Genomic DNA, 20562 nt, shown 5'->3' with positions numbered 1-20562 from the left:
AGCATGACACAGATGTCACCCTCTCTTTATTCTAAACATAATATCTATAACATACATACATATATTTATATAAGATGGTGTGTGTGTGTGTTGGGGGGGGGCACCAATATTTATCTTGCCTCCAGGCAACTGGGATGAACTTAAGATACTGGTTGCGCAGCCTGGATAAATCACGACATCTCTTTTTGGCCACCTTGTGGCCTTCAAAATTATGTTGTTACTGAAACTCAAATACTTTTTTCAATTATATGCAAAAAATGTATGCTTTCTTTAGTTTCGAGAAGAAGAGCTCCACGGCTTGCTTATGGTCGGATATGGTCCATAATAAATGACATGGTGGCCTAGCTCATCCTGACCTGACTCAATACCATGAGACAGCTTTGCTGTAACAACTTAGCAATTGCTTTCTTTCCCCCATTCAAAGCCCTGGTTGAACCTGGAATGTGCTCGCTTTTTTTGGGAATCCCGGCATCTCCGGATTCTACTGCCATATATTCCGGCATCCAGTTCAGGTTATTCAGACTCCAGCTATCCAGCTTCCGTGGTTGCTTGCACCAGCTCAGATTCGGCAAGCAGTCTAATTTACCTCAGCACCTCAGTGCATACCTACAGGACCATATAGTAGCTGTCATCTCCCACCACTGTCACGACTGGGTTAAAAAAAATTCACTGGCGTGACACGTTAATTGTCTAAGGGGCTCTACCTAGTCTAATGTGTGTGTAATGGGCTCTACCTGGTACAATGGGCTCTACCTGGCATAATCTGTATAATGGGCTCTACCTCGCATAATGTGTGTAATGGGCTCTACATAATGTGTATATAAGTGTCTCCACCTGGCATAATATGTGTAATGGGCTCTACCTGGCATAATGTCTACAAGGTGACCAGGAGCTAGGGGTGTCAAACTGAGATTTTATATTGCCCCCCAACGAAAAAAACTTCTTGAGGCTCCTGTATGCATGCACCAGCAGAAGTTGCTACATATATTTATCAAGGGTCCAAGAACATGCACTCTCTAGTGGTTCGCCAAACAGGTGTGGTACCCCCTCTGGAGACTACCAGTACCCGTGTTTGACACCAGACAGATCCAGGGGAATTTTATCTATCGATTCTCTTGGCCCCCAACTCTTAGTAATATGAGATCCTATCCAGACTGTATTCACTGTTCCATAAAATTAGGCAACCAAGAAAAAAATGTTTGGAGGTGTGAGGGTACCTGCTGCAGTGAGTCAGATGCGGAGAGAAATTATTTGGTGTTAATATACCGTAACATTATTTCATATAATCAATTCAGTTTTAAATGTGGATTACATCATTGTATAATAAAGGCAAACACTCTCAATATAAGAAACCTCATTGGAAAGCAGATATGGGAACAAGTCCTTAAAGCAGGGGTTCCCAATCTTTTTCTAATCACGGCACCCTAGAGTATCAGAATCTTTCCATGGCACCCCTAGGCCTCGAAAAATATATATCAAATTAAGTAGATTGTGTTTATATGTGGTTCTTAGGTTCAGTTATGTGGTAAAGGGCAGGATTTGGTTCTGATTGTACATATTTTATGATTGGCAGCCACCAGCACTGGTTTTGTCCAGAAATAATTGATCATAAATAATTTGAATTGGTCCTGGACGACCAACCTGAGGCACCTCTGCAAGTGTCCCGAGGCACCCCAGGGAGCCTAGGCGCACAGTTTGGGAACCACTGCCTTAAAGAGATGATGAGATGGCTTTATGTAACCACCTTTATGTAACCACCTCTATTCAGCTGTCCTATTTTGCAAATACGTTTTTTTCTGTACGTGTTTTCTAAACACTAGTTACTATGGTTATTGTATTCAGACAAAATGAAAGACATTTTTATTGTTCTGCAATTTCACCAAACGCAGAAGATTGAATATAAATACTAAATGCAGTATTCAGCATTCACCAGTTTGCAAACTGTGTCATCAGCTTTTTTAGCAGCACAAAGTGTAATCCATTAGCTGTAATCACTTTTTATATACGGCAGTAAAACACCAACTTCAGCATTAACTCTTATGGGTCATAAATATGAAGTTAAATGCTAGATAATAGTTATATTCATTCCACAGCTTGTCACAGCAGATATTAGCTACAAAACAGAAAGCGGATCTTTCATGACACTATAGATAATGTTAACAGAGTCTTCTGTATCACACCATCCCTGGTACAACCTCTGGCTAAACGGTCTAGACTGTGACTTTTTATTCGTATGGGCTCCACAATGGTGATACAGTGGCTCATGAGTACCCAGAACCCCCCCAGGAGTCTAAGGGCCCTAGGCTGAAAGCTGAGGGTCCCCTATTTCCATGGGTACAAGAATTTAAAAAATCGGCCCTTGGGAACCGGTGATATCTGACTTCAAAGCAGTGTTCCCCATCCAAGCCTGTTAATTTCTCTTCCCAGTCAGATACTTCAGGTTCTTTTTCTGAGAGTATATTCCAAAAGCTGGGACTCTCCCACTTTGATGGACACTAGTAGCTTGTCCCAGAACCAGAGATATCAGCCTTCCAGCAGCTGGTTACTGCTCCAGCTCCAAACACCTGGTATGTAGTTTTATATGCTCATTGGCAGATTGCTCTGCCTCCTGAACTCTGATCCCCTAGTCCCCAGTACCATTTGGTAGGTGGGATTCTCTAGTTTTTAATTCCATTAAAATCTAAGAAATCTATTTCCGGGAACTGTAGATATCTGCAGTCAAGCAAGCTGTCCTCCCACCAGAAAATTATGAATAATAAGCCCACTCTACTATACACCCCTCCTCTGCATATTAATCATCCTCTACCACCCTGGAAGTTATGTATCAGGACCCCTTCATTCAGCCCAATGCCCCCTTCTCCCACCCCATCTCCCACCATCTGTGCAGTAAAGCGGTAATTAGTGAAAATTACTGATCCAGGCCCTACATGCTGAGCGGTTGATATAATACACCCCTCCTATGCAGTAACCAGCTGCACAAGTTGGGCATCTGTTGTATTCTTTCCCAGTCTGGGGGTGCCGCCATCTACACAACCCCAATTAAAATATATGCAAATAGCAAGGAGGTAAAAATATTAGATCCCCATTTTGGACTAACATTCTTATTTTCAGCTGATACTTCTACTAGGTCCATATATTTACATGGATCGTAATTTTACTTGTGAAAACACTTTTACTGGCATACCCTGTCCCTCTACCCCAGGGACCCTGGCCAGGTGATCATGTTTTGGCCGGGGGACCTTATATAATAAGTGTTCCCCACCTGTGGTATGACATCGTTGGCTGTTACAGGGGACCCCTATAACTAGCACCCAAGAGCCTGGTGCTGGTTATAGAAATACATAGGGGCCCCAGCTTCTTTGCCCCTGTATTTCTGCAACCAGGACTGGCTCAATGAGCCTAGGGCTGTTTATTGGCAGGCGGGAGACCGCACACCATTTTTAAAATGTATTTATTTTTCTATTTTTTTTTTAACACAGAGAAGCATCGCACGGATCTGAATGATCCATATGATGCTGATGGCTCGTACATATTTTGCTGCCACAAATTCGGCAGACAAGTACGAATGGCCTGCCTATCGGAATACAAAAATCTGAATACAACAGCTTAGTAAATCTGCTATATTCTCTGTTAGTATTTTCATCCGATTACGGCTGATCCAGGTCATACCCATTCGTAGCACAGTTCGGTTGAAATCGGCAATCTTAGTAAATTTCCCACGTTGACTGTTTACCAAGACATTGGGGGTAATTTACTGTTGGGAGTTCGATTTCACATGGGATGTTGCTATGGGCAACCAATCAGAATCTACTGCTTATTTGTTTAACAAATTCTAGAAGAGATGGTGTCTTATTGGTTGTCTATAGCAACAGCCGATCTGAAATAGAACTCCCATCTTAGTAAATTTCCCCCATTGTCTGTGAGCTAATTCACACCTCTGTAGAAGATAGATGCTTCATGTATGCATTAGCATTTCAAGTGTTGTGTATGAGGATGTATTCTTGGACCATCATCATGATTCAAGATGGTTTTAGGCTCAGCCAGCCTGAGGGGATGCGGTCAATATGCCGGCAGTCATCGGACCATTTTACATTGGTTCCAATGTAAAAAATCACGACCATCGCATGCGATTTGGTTGCATGCGATGCGATCAACGCAATTTTTTGGGTCCCGATGGATGCAATTAAAATCGCTGGCACCGTGCTAGGAAACAAGTACCCAGTCTTTTTTTTTCTTATGATATCGAATCCGTGGGGGAAGCATCAGCATGGCCAGCTGTATAAACGCAGTGCAATATAGACTATGGTGTCTTCTGTTAATATCGCACTGTGTGTATGCACCTTAAGGTCCTGATTCAGAGACGGGCAGAAATGCTTGAAAGCAGCATTGAATTTCCATCCTGTTTGAAAGAGAAACATGCAAGAGACCTCTCAGTAGAGGAGACGGCTCCTGCATTACCTGCAATGTAATAAGCTTTGAAAATAATAATAAAAATAGGTACTTGTGAGTTATCCGGGCGTCCGATTTTTAAATCGGGTCGGATCGGGACATCGCATCGCATCGCATGCGACCATCGGATGCGATGCGATGCGATGCGATGACCCGATTTTTCCATAGGAATCAATGTTAAAATGGACTGAGTCCATTTTAACATGGAATTCAATGGGAAAAAGGGGTCCTTTTCATACCCCTACTATCCAAGTGGGCATGGAGTTGGATATAAACCTGTGGCGAGCGTAGCGAGCCACCGAGCCCGAAGCGTGGCGAGCGTAGCGAGCCCCGCGAGGGGACACGGAATACCGTCCCCTCGCGGGGCTCGCTTCGCTCGCCACGCTTCGGGCTCGGTGGCTCGCTACGCTCGCCACAGGTTTATATCCAACTCCATGCCCACTTGGATAGTAGGGGTATGAAAAGGACCCCTTTTTCCCATTGAATTCCATGTTAAAATGGACTCAGTCCATTTTAACATTGATTCCTATGGAAAAATCGGGTCATCGCATCCGATGGTCGCATGCGATGCGATGCGATATCGCATCGCATCGCATCTGATTGTATGCCTTAACTTAAGGCATACAATCAAAAAATCGGACGCCCAGATAACTCACAAGTACCTAAAAATATAATAATAATAATAATAATAAATCAAGTACCAACACAAAACTCAGGAACCTCAACTCAACCAGGGTTTCTCAAACTGTAATACATTTAGAAATATTTAACCAGTGCTTCAGCTCAAGCTAAGAGTTCAATGCATTAGTAAAAAACAAAGGTACTTGTGTATTTGCAGGACGCCCACTAAGCTATTTGCTTAGCGGGCTATTCTGCGTAGTGAAATCACATCGTGGGCGGGATGCTATATAGCAGAAATGCGGTAAAAACCCCGTTTTCGGGGTTTCTACCGCATTTCTATATGCTATATGCCCCCTCCGCAGTGTCAGCGCTGCGGAGGGAATCGCCAGCTAAAGCTGGCGAATCCCTGCAGAAGCCTATGGGCTTCTTACCGCAGCGCTGTTTGAGGGATCCGTCACGGATCCCTCCCAGCGTGCCCTGCGGCCGGCGCCGGGGTCTGCGCATGCGCAGATGGACTCCCGGGTCACAGACCCGGAAGTCCAGCGCCGGCACCGCATCGCAAGGGACAGCGCTTACCGCAAGAGCTGTCCCTTGCATGAATAACGGCATATGTTATAGCATATGCCGTTATTAATAATGCGGTAGCCGGCGAAGGGGGCCGCGGATGTTACAACATCCCGCCCCGTATCGCATTGCATGCAATTTTGCGTTGCTATGTGATTCGATTTCACTTAGTTCATTTTTATTGCACCCCTGTCCGCGATTTTTCATTGTATAAGCACCCATGCGATGAGATGTGATGGTACTTCATTTTAAAAGCACCCATGCACACCCCACTATCCACGTCACCCCGAAGCGTGGCGAGGGCAGCAAGACCCACGAGGGGGCGCTGTTATGCGTCTTCCTGACCTTTTCATACCCACACTATCCATGTCGGCGTGGAGTTTTTTTTTATAAAGTGTGGCGATCGCAGCGAGCCACCGTGCCTGAAGCATGGTGAGCAGACGCAGATTACTTCACATGTATTCCACGTCCGCTCGCCACGCTTCGGGCTCGGTGACTCGCCACACTTTATAATATCAACTCCACACCGACGTGGATAGTGGGGTTATTAAAAAGGTCAGTAGGACAAGTAACCGCATCCCCTCGCGGCGCTCGCCACGCTTCGGGGTGACGTGGATAGTGGAGGTGTGCATGGGTGCTTTTAAAATGAAGTATCATCACATCTCATCGCATGGGTGCTTATACAGATGTTGCAGTTGTGATGTGCATGCAGACGACAATCTAACTACGGCTCAGCTTGCACAGCTTACCAGCAGAAGAAGAGTCTGTGAGGCCAAGAAATCTGCAAGGTCACATGCGGACCCCTAGTTCTCCCCTTCCAGTCAGGCCTCGTTTCCAGGAAAGTAGGCCTCCCCCTACCCCCTCACCAATTAGGCAGCGTCAGATGGGGCAACATTGCAAATAGGGATGCCAATCCCGGTATCCCAGGAAATCCTAGTACTAACAATTTATGTTGTTGTGGGTGATCTGACAACCCTTAGTTACAGGCAACATCACAACATGGGAAACGTGACTTAACCAAACTAAAATTTCTTACAGCTACCTTGTGGCTTAAGAGTACCAAATTAATTTAAATAATGTAAGTAAGTAAGATAAATTTATATAGCGCACTATCTTCAACAGGACTCAAGGTGTTTTACAGACATTAATAAACAATGCACATAATACAGAGGATGCTGGTAGTACAGTAACAGACACCCTTGAGCACACAGTAAGCATAATGCAGGCTTGGGGCAGCATTTTGGATAATAACTTCCATGGGTTGTGTACTCCACCCTGACAAGGTACCAGGTGCGGCAGCCATTTTAGGTGCTCTGCGTAGGATTACCCTTGGTGGAATAGATTACCCCTAAAAGAAATTACCCAAAATGGGTGATTTCAGTGTATACTCAGGTCCATGTATTTTACATCCCATCCACAAGTGCACCAGATACGGCAGTCATGGTGGGCGCACTACGAAGGATACACTGTAGGAGGCGAGCCATACAAAGACCCAAAGCATATATTGGAAAGCAAATACCATTGTGGTAGTATGATAATCCCAGCACAGAAACATCCTTGTGACCCACATCCTGCCCACAGAGAAACCAACTGAGGCAACCATCTGGGTGCACTGCATACTGTAGGTCAGTGATGGCAGGGTGTGCAATCTGCGTAGGTACACATTACAGGAATAGCACATGTGGGGTAGCTGTATGCTGCAAGGGGGGGGGGAGTGAAAAGACATGAACACACCTTTGCAGGGGACTGACAACAGGGAAGTATTAGAATTCATTTTTTCATAAAGTCATCAATGTCCTGGTCTCATGAGAGCAGTACAGGTGGTTATGAGAAAGTGGGGAGCACATTCAAGTATGGGTCCTCAGAAATGAACCCAATCTAAGGACAACTCATTTTCTGTAGGATTCGTGTCTAGATTTCGTGTCTAGATTTTTTCCTCCATTGAATGTTACATCGACATTACTATTCATGCTCATAATTTCTAAATTGTTTGTATTACCTTCTCTGCTTGTAGCCTGGTAGGTCTGGTTATTAGTTGTCTGATCTAAAATGGATGCCATTTACACTGACTTCTAGTGAGACAAATGTCATGTGCACCATCTGGAAGGGACAACTACTAAATAACATAATTGTACTTGGTTGACAAGACAAGACAAGACAATACATGTGTTAATACCTCCACAGCTTCATAGTACATGCCCTTTGCTTCATTATCTTGTTTAGCTGACATCAGCCAAGACTTGATTAAGTATTCATAGAAGCTGTCACCAAGTCCTCCAAGAGACACATGATCTATAGAAGGAAAAGTGACACACAATTTGTACAACAAGGATGATAAGGAAGTTAATCCGACATCTCATTTGTGCACATGCAAATCTTGACGTTAAGCATGCAGTACATGCCAAATACCTCTTTAATTCCAATTTATACTCGGCATTGTCATTTTAAAATTGTCAGTTTATAATTAAATGTTCTTGTGCAATGCTGCCTTTGCATGGAAACAAATCATTTTAGGTCGAGATGTTGTGTAGACTTTATAGGGAAACAAAATAGGTTCCTTGTGACCTAACATCCACAGTACCATTGTAGTTGATGTTGTAAAAAGATGTACTGTATGTCCATCGAGTTCAACCTTAAACTAGATTGATCTTTGAAATATATACCGTATTTTTCGCTCCATAAGAAGTGGGGAGAAAAGTGTGTGCGTCTTATGGAGCGAATACTGCAAAAAAGAGTGCATGTTGGGGCTGGGGCCTGGATGCTGCGCGGCAGGGGCGGATTGGCCATTATATCCACCAGGAAGTTTCCCGGGAGGCCGACGACAGTGTCAGGCCAAAATACAGTAAATATAATACACCGGGCCAGTACATTTATGCAGCATCGGGCCGCACTGACAGCCGTGAAGGAACTTCTGTCACTGCCTGCCTCTCTCCCTGGCTGTCAGTGTCAGGATGTGGCCACTGCTCAGCTCCTGTGTTTCCGGGGGGACAGGGAAGGGGGGGGGGGGACACTGCAAGCTGACAATAAATATTTTCTCTATTATTTTCATGGGTGAGGATGAGTTGCTCCTCTACTTTAAAAAATTAGGAGCAGGGATGCCGTGGCTGCCCAAGAGTAATCAGCCAGCACTGACCGCATATCTGGGGACTGGTAAGTGTAAACAGCGTTTTTTTTTTTTTTGCTACAGCAGTGTGTGCTCTTGATTGTCTCTGCAGCCCCCCCCTCCCCCCGCCACCACCGGCACAATAGCACCTTACAATCCTACTCACCACATTCTGCCTCCCTCATGTACCGCTCCCCCCACCCCATGCGATTAGTCCCCCCTGCGATAATACACCTCCCCCTGCGCGATAACCGCGATAAAAACCCCTGCGATTATACCCTCTGTGATTACGACCCTCCCGCGATTGCCGTGATTACACCCTCCCCTTGCGTTTATACCCCTACCTTACAATCAGCTAGAGCTAGAAGGGCTGCATTTTCCTGTCCAGCTTTCACATAATTTTGTGTCCCTGCTGTCCTCAGGGTAGCAGAGCACTCTTCCAGCCAGTGTCAGACTGTTGGACTCACTGGCTCAACAGGCTGCCCCACTCACCCCTGTGTTCTGTGTCAAATAGGCCACAGATGCATTGTCTTGCACATTGCTATCAGTGCTGGATAAGAACCTGGCTAGTACCCTAAAGTGTTTACTGCTTTTCTGTTAGTCACATAAACAGATCATAATTTCACACAGCGCTGCACTAAGGACACAGAAGAGGAGCCATGGCATCCTACCACATCCCCCAATAGCACCCAGCATATTGCTGGGTGGTAGATGGGGTGGTAGAGGAGAAAAGGGGGTGATAGAGGAGAAGGGTTTGGTAGAGGAGGAGAGGGGGTGTAGAGGAGAAGGGGTGTATTGGAGTAGAGGGAGTGGTAGAGGAGGAGATGGGGGTTTTATAGGAAGACCCTAGGTCCATCCTGCACCTTATCCTGAAGGTGAGTGAAGATGGTGCCGATCGGAGGGGATTTATATATGATACAAATCCTGCGAGAATCTGACAGCGAGATAATGACATTTTGCATCATTCTAGGGGGCCGCGTCTGGTGGGAAAACCCGAGCTCGGAGCGTGAAGTTTGGGGGGGGGGGCACGTCTCTCGGAGAACTGTACCCGCTCATCCCTAGTAACTACCCAGTTTGATATATCCCTATTTCCAATTGTAAAGCGCAGTTGAACTTGCTGCATTGTACAAGGAATTGTTAATATTAATAATAATAATAACAATATTAATAATAATAATTTAAATTTTACATATAATGGGGTTCTTGAAATAAAGTAAAACACTGTAGTGGGGCAATTTGAATACATTTGAAGCACAGTAAGGCATATTTGTTAAACATTTGTAAAGGAATATATTGTGCAAACAAATTGAAACACTGCTGAAGATCAGAAAGGCATTTCTGTACATACGTTGCACCCAACTTCCACTGACGGGGCTGAAATAATTAGGATACAATCCGTGAGGTTTCTCAATTTTCTTTAATATTTTCCGGATGGTATTCACCTGCAGGAAATAACAGAATAGCAATCAGCAATAAAACAAAACGTATTATACCTAATTACCTCCTTGTTGAAATCTAATCATTTAAAATTTATGTTGTCTGCTGTTTCTCTGCTCTGATTTTACATCGTATATCTTCAAGCAAAATAATCATCTAACCGAGTAATGGAGTATTTACCTTCTCAATGAACACATAATCTCCAGAGAGTTCGCTCAGCTTCAAAAACTCTAAATGCAAAGTTCCAAATTCAGCTAAAATGCTGCTCCCTGCAGAGGCCCATCCCCAACTCCAATTTAAACCACTGAAAAACAAATAGCGTTATACATGTGTTAGGTAAACATGTATGTATTTAGGAATATGTCTTAATAATTATACATACATTTTCATTGGGAGTATACCAGAAATCAAAATGTAAAAAGCTTTAGAAGATGATATATAGACAACAGGTGAGAAGCTAAATAGACCACAGAGCCGGCGCTAGGCATAGGCAAACTAGGGAAATGCCTAGGGCATTTAGAATGGCTAGGGCATGAAGTTCATACAACTAAGACAGCAGCAGTTAGAGTGCCAATGTGGGGAGAACAGACAGTGGAGGGAGCGGTAGGCAGTAACAAAAATGTTCACCTTCTCTTGAGGCCTGCTCTACATCCCTAGCCATAGCTTGTCCCATGGGCCTTTGTGGAGTCCCGCAGAATGAACTTTTTCTGATTGACTTATTGCAGTCAGCCCAGGCATCATTATCTGCAGTCCGGGCCAAGTGAGTGCTGTGCGTGGGGTGGGGGGGATGTGGCATAAGTGTAAGCAGCATTAATATGTGACGTTATGTGTATAAGAACATTATTAATGTGCAGCATAATGTGTAAGGGGAATTACTGTGTAGCATTATATGTATAAGGTGCACTAAAGTGCAGTGTAGTGTGAATAAGGAGCAATTCTGTGTTTGTGATGTGAATAAGGAGCAATGGCAACGGTGCTAGAGGGCAAACAAAATCTTGCCTAGGGCATCAAATTAGCTAGGGCAGACTCTGATAGAACATCATAAAAATAAAACCACATATTTTGTAAAATATGCATTATTTTATTAATTATATGAAATTAAGTAAATATTGGTATTCAGATTTGGTACAAACTATAAAAAGTATTTTTGTCCTATGTTTAGGCATGTTTAGGGCCATGTATTATCAGTAAAACCCCATATAAGTATAATTATTACCCGTAGCATATTTAATTTAGAAGAAAGAAAGCTAGATCACAGCGTCTGGGAGAAACAATTTAGTTTGTAGCTTGAAGCTACCGATATCGGCGGGAGGGGATGGGGGGGCGCAAACATTCTAGTTACGCCACTGTATATGGAGATGTATGGCTTTAGGAAATGGTATAAAAAGTTCCTTTTCAGGATGATTTTATACTCATTACACTGATCACTTAGGGTTTTCTGGTTGCTGGCTGGTGGGGGACTGGCAGCAAGGGGTTGGAGACAAGCTTTATTTCAGGGGTCCCAGGCTACACAGCTGGCAGCGGGAGTGTTTGGAGTGAGAGATCTGTGAGTGGCAGACTGTAAGGTCCCAAGGTTTCTCCGCTGGCAACAGGTGCACCAATGGACAGTGTGGCAGAATGTACATTTTTGCTCATGCTGTGTGGCAGAAGGTACATTTTTGCCCATGCTGTGTGGCATACTGTAATGTGAATTTTGCCTTATTCCATGTGGCATAATGTAATGTGAATTTTGGATTATTCCGCATGGCATAATATGTAAGGTGCATATTGCACTGGGAGGGGAATATTTTGCACAGGGGGAGATGCCGGTAGATCACCGGTAAGTAAGTGTACAAAAAGTAGATCCCATGTTACAAAAGTCCGGCCACCCTTGCCATAATGGCTGTGAGATATCAACGTTTTGAACATTTCTCTGGCACCTCACCACCATAAGCATTGCATGTTTTTCCTCACACAACAGAGAAAATGTGCCGTGTTGATCTACAATATTATACATGGGATGATACATTATGTGCTACATGCGCAACTTGTCTGAACAGCTTCCAGCTCCTTCCTACATCGTAAAAGGAAGTGCCCCAATATGTCTCTCCTGTGAGGATTGTGTGAGTTTCACCAGAGACCCTGGGGAAGATTTACTAATGAAAATACGCATAACATATGCGTATTCGTATAAAAAATCCACCTATTTTATGCGTATTCATATTTTCGGCATTGCTGAAAGTACCGCAAATTCGTATTCGTATTCATGGCACATTCATATTCGTATTTACGAATACGAATGTATACGCCATCAAAGGAATACGAATAGTAATCACCATTCAAAAGAATGGTGATTCCTAATTTACTATGCGGCCCTATTTACAGCCCGTAATTGCTTGTAAAATACGCCTGGAAAATACACTTAATTTTCCAGATGTATTTGGCAGAAGCCTGCACGGATAAGTCAGAACCGTGCAGGCTCCAGTGTAAAAATTTTTTAAATAAATAAATAATTTAAAAAACCCTGGTTTTAAAAGAGTAAACCGAACAAATAGGGGTTCCCTGTATTTTTTAAAACCAGCACCAGGCCCAAAAGGCCGGTCCTGGTAAACAAAATATGGGGGACAAAACGAGTAGGGGTCCCCCGTATTTTGTGAACCAGCACCAGGCCTAACCAGCCAGCAGGGTAATGCCACAGCCGGGGGGAGACTTTTTATACAAGTCCCCCCCAGCCAAAGCATTAAAGCTCTGACCGGTCAGCCTGGGCAGGGATCCTGGGGAAGTGGGGACCCCCCCCAATGAAGGTGTCCCCCTCTCCAGAAATTACCTACCTAGGCTGAAGCCTGGGCTGTCCCCGATGTCCCTGGGAGGTGGCCACCGGGCTGATTAAATGTTTAAAATGAGAAATAAACTATTGGTATCTGTTGTGGAACTAAGAACCCCAGCAAGGTTAGAAAAAAAGATTTTAGTTGCCACCTGCGCTCACTTGGAAATGCAGCTAGAAGATACACCAAAAGGGGCTACCAAACCCCAATACAGATACACGTGACAATTTACAGAGGTGGATCTCCACAGCGCTTTTCTCAGGGTAGACGGTTCTAATCCAGGTGTTTACCAACACATGGGACAGAAGAGAGAAGGGATTTTTCGGTTAGCACAAAGACTGAAATATTGATTCAGTAGGGTGAAGCAACCACCGACACTCACCTAGATTGACTAGGAGATGTTCACATCAAGGCATCTTTAAACGTCTATACACCAAACTTATGGAAAGACACTCACCTAGGGAATAGTCCCTATATTCATCCAAAGGTTTCTTTATTCAGCAGAATATGCACACGACAGGTCCACAGGTAAAATTCAAAATTTATTTAAAAATCAGCAAACACAGGACCCCACACTTCCACGGTTGTATAACTGTCCTCTCACCCGGAATGAGAGGTGGCAGCAAACCAGACACAGATGGCACAAGGGTAGGATGAAAGTTGGAGGGTCCACATAAAAGTCCTTTTAAACACCAACGCGTTTCGAACAATATTGTTCTTCCTCAGGGTGTAGTACAAAATAAAATGGCTCCAGGCAGGGTATATATGCCTGTATCAAACATGGTAAACCTAAAACCTGGCAGAGATCAGTGCTCTGACATATTCAATAACATTTATAAAACACATAAAATACAAATAATTTCATACATACTTAACAATATTTTAAAAAAACATTCACTACCTACTCTAATGCGTGAATAAAATACGGGGTATTTAGAGCAAGTGACATAAATTTCATAAACATAGAGGATCCGCTTCTTGTTTTCGCTTTAATTGCGCGGCGTCTGTAATAGACGGTACTTCCGGGATCTTACTGAGAGACTCTACTTCCGGAATCCGCGCGTCATGTCCGTTTGGTGGAACGCAAATGCGGGTCACCACCCGGCGTGTCACTTCCTATCAGGCAGCGGCGCTGACTTTATGGAACGCAAGCTGCAGGCTTGCTTCCTGGAGCTAATCATTCCGAATGCGTTCCACTGCGGATCAAAAACTGTTGGTAGCTGTCATGCTACCGCCGATCGTCTCCTCCATAATAGATAGAAAAAATAAAAACATGGATCAGTAACTATAGAGGATTATCACAATATTTCATCTTATAGAAAATAGACCATTTACATATACACAATACAGAATATACAGGCAGATCATATAAAAAAAGAATATACAGGCAGATCATATCAAAAAACACTTCAACTCAAAATCCGTGTTTAAGCACTTTGGCATCAGGGTTTTGAGGTCATATATCAATTTCATTTCAGTTTGGGACAATCTGATATCTCTATCATCCCTCCTCCAGTTAGAATTAACAACTTTGATGCCACAAAATGATTTAATATATCGAGGGTCACTTCCATGAACATTTTTAAAGTGTAGAGCCACGCTATGAGTTTCCATGCCTTTCCTAATGTTGCATACATGTTCCCCCAGACGCACTTTCAGTGCCCTGGAGGTTTTCCCTATATATTGTTTATCACATGTGCAGCATAATAAATAAATGCAGTATTTTGTGTCACAGGTCACAAAGTCTTTAATTTCATAAACTTTCCCTGTTTGGTTTGATTTGTATTCCAAACATTTTCTTTCTGTGGACTTGCATACCTTACAGATACTGCAAGTACCACACCGATGGAACCCTTTCGTTTTTATCAGGTTCCTAGTTTCGGGTGTATTAATGGCACTCCGCACCACCATATTTTTAATATTTTCAGATCTCCTATAGATAAAATTAGGAGTAGTTCCTATGTATTTCTCAAGCAGTGGATCAATATTAAGGATACCCCAGTGTTTTTTTTATTATACCTTCTATCTCTTTATGTTGAGAATTGAATTTAGTAATGAAGGGTACCCCTCTTTTATTTTCTTTAATTTTCTTGGGGCCCTTCTTCAAGGCATCTATTCTGTTAATTTTTTCTCCTTCTTGTAAAGCACTTTTCACTGCTACTGGATCGTAACCTTTAGCAATAAACTGTTGTTGCATTACTTCCGCTTGTTCTCTATACATAGTTACGTCTGTGCAATTCCTCCGTATACGGAAGAATTGGCTTTTAGGGACACTCTTCTTCCAGTTTGCATGATGATTGTATCAAACGGGATGTATGAATTGCAATCTGTACTCTTAACATAATTTTTTGTTTTTATCACATTATTCTATATATAAATGGACAAATCTAGAAAATGTACCTCACTTTTACTGGTTTCAAAAGTAAGTTTAATAGACCAAATGTTCTCATTGAGATACTTGGAGAAGATTTCAAGGGTGGACTCTCCTCCCCTCCAGATGAAAAAAACATCGTCAATATATGGGCACCAGGCTGGCACCTAGCTATGCCAATCTGTTCATGGCGTGGTGGGAGGCTACTTCAGTATGGAGTGGCCACCCATATGGTGCCAGCCTGGTGTCCTGGTCCCGGTATATCAACGATGTGTTGAAGGGGAGGAGAGTCCACCCTTGAAATCTTCTCCAAGTATCTCAATGAGAACATTTGGTCTATTAAACTTACTTTTGAAACCAGTAAAAGTGAGGTACATTTTCTAGATTTGTCCATTTATATAGAGAATAATGTGATAAAAACAAAAAATTATGTTAAGAGTACAGATTGCAATTCATGCATCCCGTTTGATAGCAATCATCATGCAAACTGGAAGAAGAGTGTCCCTAAAAGCCAATTCTTCCGTATACGGAGGAATTGCACAGACGTAACTATGTATAGAGAACAAGCGGAAGTAATGCAACAACAGTTTATTGCTAAAGGTTACGATCCAGTAGCAGTGAAAAGTGCTTTACAAGAAGGAGAAAAAATTAACAGAATAGATGCCTTGAAGAAGGGCCCCAAGAAAATTAAAGAAAATAAAAGAGGGGTACCCTTCATTACTAAATTCAATTCTCAACATAAAGAGATAGAAGGTATAATAAAAAAACACTGGGGTATCCTTAAAAGTGATCCACTGCTTGAGAAATACATAGGAACTACTCCTAATTTTATCTATAGGAGATCTGAAAATATTAAAAATATGGTGGTGCGGAGTGCCATTAATACACCCGAAACTAGGAACCTGATAAAAACTAAAGGGTTCCATCGGTGTGGTACTTGCCGTATCTGTAAGGTATGCAAGTCCACAGAAAGAAAATGTTTGGAATACAAATCAAACCAAACAGGGAAAGTTTATGAAATTAAAGACTTTGTGACCTGTGACACAAAATACTGCATTTATTTATTATGCTGCACATGTGATAAACAATATATAGGGAAAACCTCCAGGGCACTGAAAGTGCGTCTGGGGGAACATGTATGCAACATTAGGAAAGGCATGGAAACTCATAGCGTGGCTCTACACTTTAAAAATGTTCATGGAAGTGACCCTCGATATATTAAATCATTTTGTGGCATCAAAGTTGTTAATTCTAACTGGAGGAGGGATGATAGAGATATCAGATTGTCCCAAACTGAAATGAAATTGATATATGACCTCAAAACCCTGATGCCAAAGTGCTTAAACACGGATTTTGAGTTGAAGTGTTTTTTGATATGATCTGCCTGTATATTCTTTTTTGATATGATCTGCCTGTATATTCTGTATTGTGTATATATAAATGGTCTATTTTCTATAAGATGAAATATTGTGATAATCCTCTATAGTTACTGATCCATGTTTTTATTTTTTCTATCTATTATGGGGGAGACGATCGGCGGTAGCATGACAGCTACCAACAGTTTTTGATCCGCAGTGGAACGCATTCGGAATGATTAGCTCCAGGAAGCAAGCCTGCAGCTTGCGTTCCATAGAGTCAGCGCCGCTGCCTGATAGGAAGTGACACGCCGGGCGGTGACCCGCATTTGCGTTCCACCAAACGGACATGACGCGCGGATTCCGGAAGTAGAGTCTCTCAGTAAGATCCCGGAAGTACCGTCTATTACAGACGCCGCGCAATAAAAGAGAAAACAAGAAGCGGATCCTCTATGTTTATAAAATTGATGTCACTTGCGCTAAATACCCCGTATTAGAGTAGGTAGTGAATGTTTTTTAAAATATTGTTAAGTATGTATGAAATCATTTGTATTTTATGTGTTTTATAAATGTTATTGAATATGTCAGAGCACTGATCTCTGCCAGGTTTTAGGTTTACCATGTTTGATACAGGCATATATACCCTGCCTGGAGCCATTTTATTTTGTACTACACCCTGAGGAAGAACAATATTGTTCGAAACGCGTTGGAGTTTAAAAGGACTTTTATGTGGACCCTCCAACTTTCATCCTACCCTTGTGCCATCTTTGGGTGTGTCTGGTTTGCTGCCACCTCTCATTCCGGGTGAGAGGACAGTTATACAGCCGTGGAAGTGTGGGGTCCTGTGTTTGCTGATTTTTAAATAAATTTTGAATTTTACCTGTGGACCTGTCGTGTGGATATTCTGCTGAATAAAGAAACCTTTGGATGAATATAGGGACTATTCCCTAGGTGAGTGTCTTTCCATAAGTTTGGTGTATAGACGTTTAAAGATACCTTGATGTGAACATCTCCTAGTCAATCTAGGTGAGCGTCGGTGGTTGCTTCACCCTACTGAATCAGTATTTCAGTCTGTGTGCTAACCGAAAAATCCCTTCTCTCTTCTGTCCCATGTGTTGGTGAACACCTGGATTAGAACCGTCTACCCTGAGAAAAGCGCTGTGGAGATCCACCTCTGTAAATTGTCAAGAACCCCAGCAAGCCTGCACCGCATACTGGGACTTGGAGAACCACAAGTCCCAGCATGTGTGTTACTCTGCAACCCATTCTGCCTGCTTAATAAACCACAACCTGGTTAAGTTATTCATTGTGTGGACTGACCTCAGTCACACACCGCGGCCTTTATCAACTCCTTTAGGTTCTGCCAGCAAGAGCAATGTAAATAGGGTTTTGTCAGAAAAGCCTTTAGAAGTTGAATATTAAAGACCATAGATTTTGTGAAATGTCATGCCATTTACTAATCAATAAAATCCATTTTACTTCATGTTGTGCTGCAGATTGTTTTGGCTGTGCATTACATGAAATTCAGACTTGGCATCACTCCCATAAGTTGTAAAAGACTCTCAGGCCTTTCCAGAAAAGCACCCCCCCCCCCCCTCCAATGCCAGAAGTGCCGGAGTACCTCCCGCATCTTGCCCGCTACCTAGTAAAGTTAGCAGGATAAGTAGCTTACACCTGTGATTCGTGGATCTGTGAGAAGAGGACAAGGCTAATGATGCAGAACAGTGTAATCCTTTCACAGACCCATAAATTGCAGCATTTCTCCCATGTATTATGTGCTACTAAATACACAAACAGAGATAATGCATTCTTACTTTCCAAGGTTGATAATACCACGTGGGATTCCAGTAGGTGTGTTAAATGCTGGTAACAGCTTCTTTCCCAGTCCTATTGCTTTTTCTCTGAAAACCTGAAACCAAAGACAATACAGTATATTATGTGTCACCGTTCATGTTTTGCTCAGGTGGCTTAAACCCATTTTTTACCCACAAAACCAAAAGTACGAGTAAATCTTATCCATGCCTCATGCACAATTGCCACTAGTCACCTAACCTACCTAGAAGATTTGTGTTTGCTGTGATAATAAGCGTGATCACTTATCTCCTAGTCAGCATTTGTCAAGTATGGTCTATATAAGATAGGGAGATGCTGATTGAGTGCAGCTAATCTACTCTTTATATAAATATCATCAGGAGAAAACCCTGACTATCCGATTCCGCGCAGCGTGCAATGTGTTGTTGACTTTTGGTGTAAATTCTGGCAACAGCACCCAAACTCACACCCCTTGCGGTCCCTTTTAGTGCCCAGCTAGCAGATTTTTACTTGCAGCCCTGTAGCTGGAGGCTGCAAACAAAATTCTGCAAGTTGGCATTTCTGTTAGTAGGACTGATCTCTATGTTTCATTAGTCATTTCTCCAAACCTTTCACTGCTCTTATATATGGAGGAAACATAAAGATCACATTTCCCTGCTATTATGCTGTTAAAATTAGATAAATATGTTAAATAAGTAAATGGAGCCCTCTGCTAAATAAGTTAAGAGCCAGTTGGTTGCTTTAAGCAACTACTTCCACCAGTCTCCAAGGCTTCATATATCTCAGTCGGAAGTATCGTCCAATTCGACTGTCAGTATCCAATCTTCTGACTGTCAGATCCAGGTGTATTTTTTAGAAAATGGCCACAGATTTGACAATCGCCCGTTTCCAACAATGCAAATTCAACTTTTTAAAAAGTCGAATCTGCATGGGCTTCTATGTGGCTAAAAAAGGTTGTATTGAATAGGTGTGTGCCGATATATTTCTGACTGTTGGAAATAGCGGCACACATTGGGGTTTATTTAGTAAGATTGGAGGTTCTTTTGAAGATGGGATGTTCCCCAAAGCAACCAATCAGAACCTATTTCTTATTTATTTAGCATCTTCTAGAAGATAATAGATAGAATGTGATTAGTTGATTATAGCAATATAACGCACATTGGAAACCCTTAAGTATAAGAAGTCTTAAGTGCAAAATGAGACAAATTTACATATGAATGGATGTGTAAAAGTGCATACAGACTGTACAATTTTTTTGACCAACTTTTTTGACCAATTTCATTCATTTTGCCCATTCTGAACGAAATTGGTCAGAATATCTTTCAGTTCGTTTGTGATGAACAACGAATAAAGAAGTGCATAACCGCCAGTTGTTAATCAAGGTTGTTCGTCAACTGTGCATGCAGCTCAATTTGGATATCTTTCAAAAAGAGCCTATAAACTGTAGCTAGATCTTTCGTCTTTCATCTGTCCTCAATATCTTTCGACAACATCTTTCGTCCGGGACACTGGGTTCAAGGGAAATGTCTTTCAATGAAATTGGTCAAATTAATTGTACAGTGTGTATGCACTTTAAGAATTTTTTGCATAGGACAGGCTTAAAAAGTAAAGATAAGCAGTCAACTTGCCCCTGCTTACTTTATCTTCGGTAGGGGAATCTAGAGGGCAGACTTATACAAGGAGATTTTACCCTCTTTCCCGGAAAAGTAAACTACCCTCCTGTATCAGGATACATATGGACAGGGCTATTTTTGTGCAGGCTCCAGCAGAAACTGTGGCCCTTATTCTAGTTCACTCTTTCTGACAAAATATTTCTTAGATGGACAAAACCATGTGCACTGCAGGTGAGGCAGGTGTTACTTGTCCAGAGATAATTAGATTTGGGTGGGGTTTTACACCTGCCTCACCTGCAGTGCAAATGGTTTTGTCCATCTAAGAAATATTTTGTCAGAAAGAGTGAACTAGAATAAGGGCCACAGTTCCTGCTGGAGCCTGCACAAAAATAGCCCTGCATATGGATGACTATTGGTCAGGATGCCGGCGGCC

The 20562-nt window shown here is 42.5% G+C and overlaps 1 protein-coding gene across 2 annotated transcripts in view; it reads right to left on the bottom strand.

Annotated features, from left to right (window-relative positions):
- MAN1C1 (mannosidase alpha class 1C member 1) overlaps positions 1–20562 on the bottom strand; it is a 76488-nt gene that overhangs the window by 15748 nt on the left and 40178 nt on the right. For both annotated transcript variants that reach the window (XR_014470432.1, XM_083173640.1), the window contains exons 6-9: positions 18519–18613; positions 10355–10478; positions 10086–10179; positions 7811–7926 (exon numbers count right to left, since the gene is read on the bottom strand). Coding sequence is in view for 1 of the 2 variants with exons in the window: in XM_083173640.1 (XP_083029766.1) it covers positions 7811–7926; positions 10086–10179; positions 10355–10478; positions 18519–18613 (429 nt within the window). In the remaining variant the exon portion in view is untranslated. The remainder of the gene's footprint in view (positions 1–7810; positions 7927–10085; positions 10180–10354; positions 10479–18518; positions 18614–20562) is intronic.

This window comes from Crinia signifera, chromosome 2 (assembly GCF_055691185.1).
Source record: "Crinia signifera chromosome 2, ASM5569118v1, whole genome shotgun sequence".
NCBI classification, from domain to species: Eukaryota; Metazoa; Chordata; class Amphibia; order Anura; family Myobatrachidae; genus Crinia; species Crinia signifera.
This window is presented reverse-complemented; position numbering and strand designations above follow the sequence as displayed.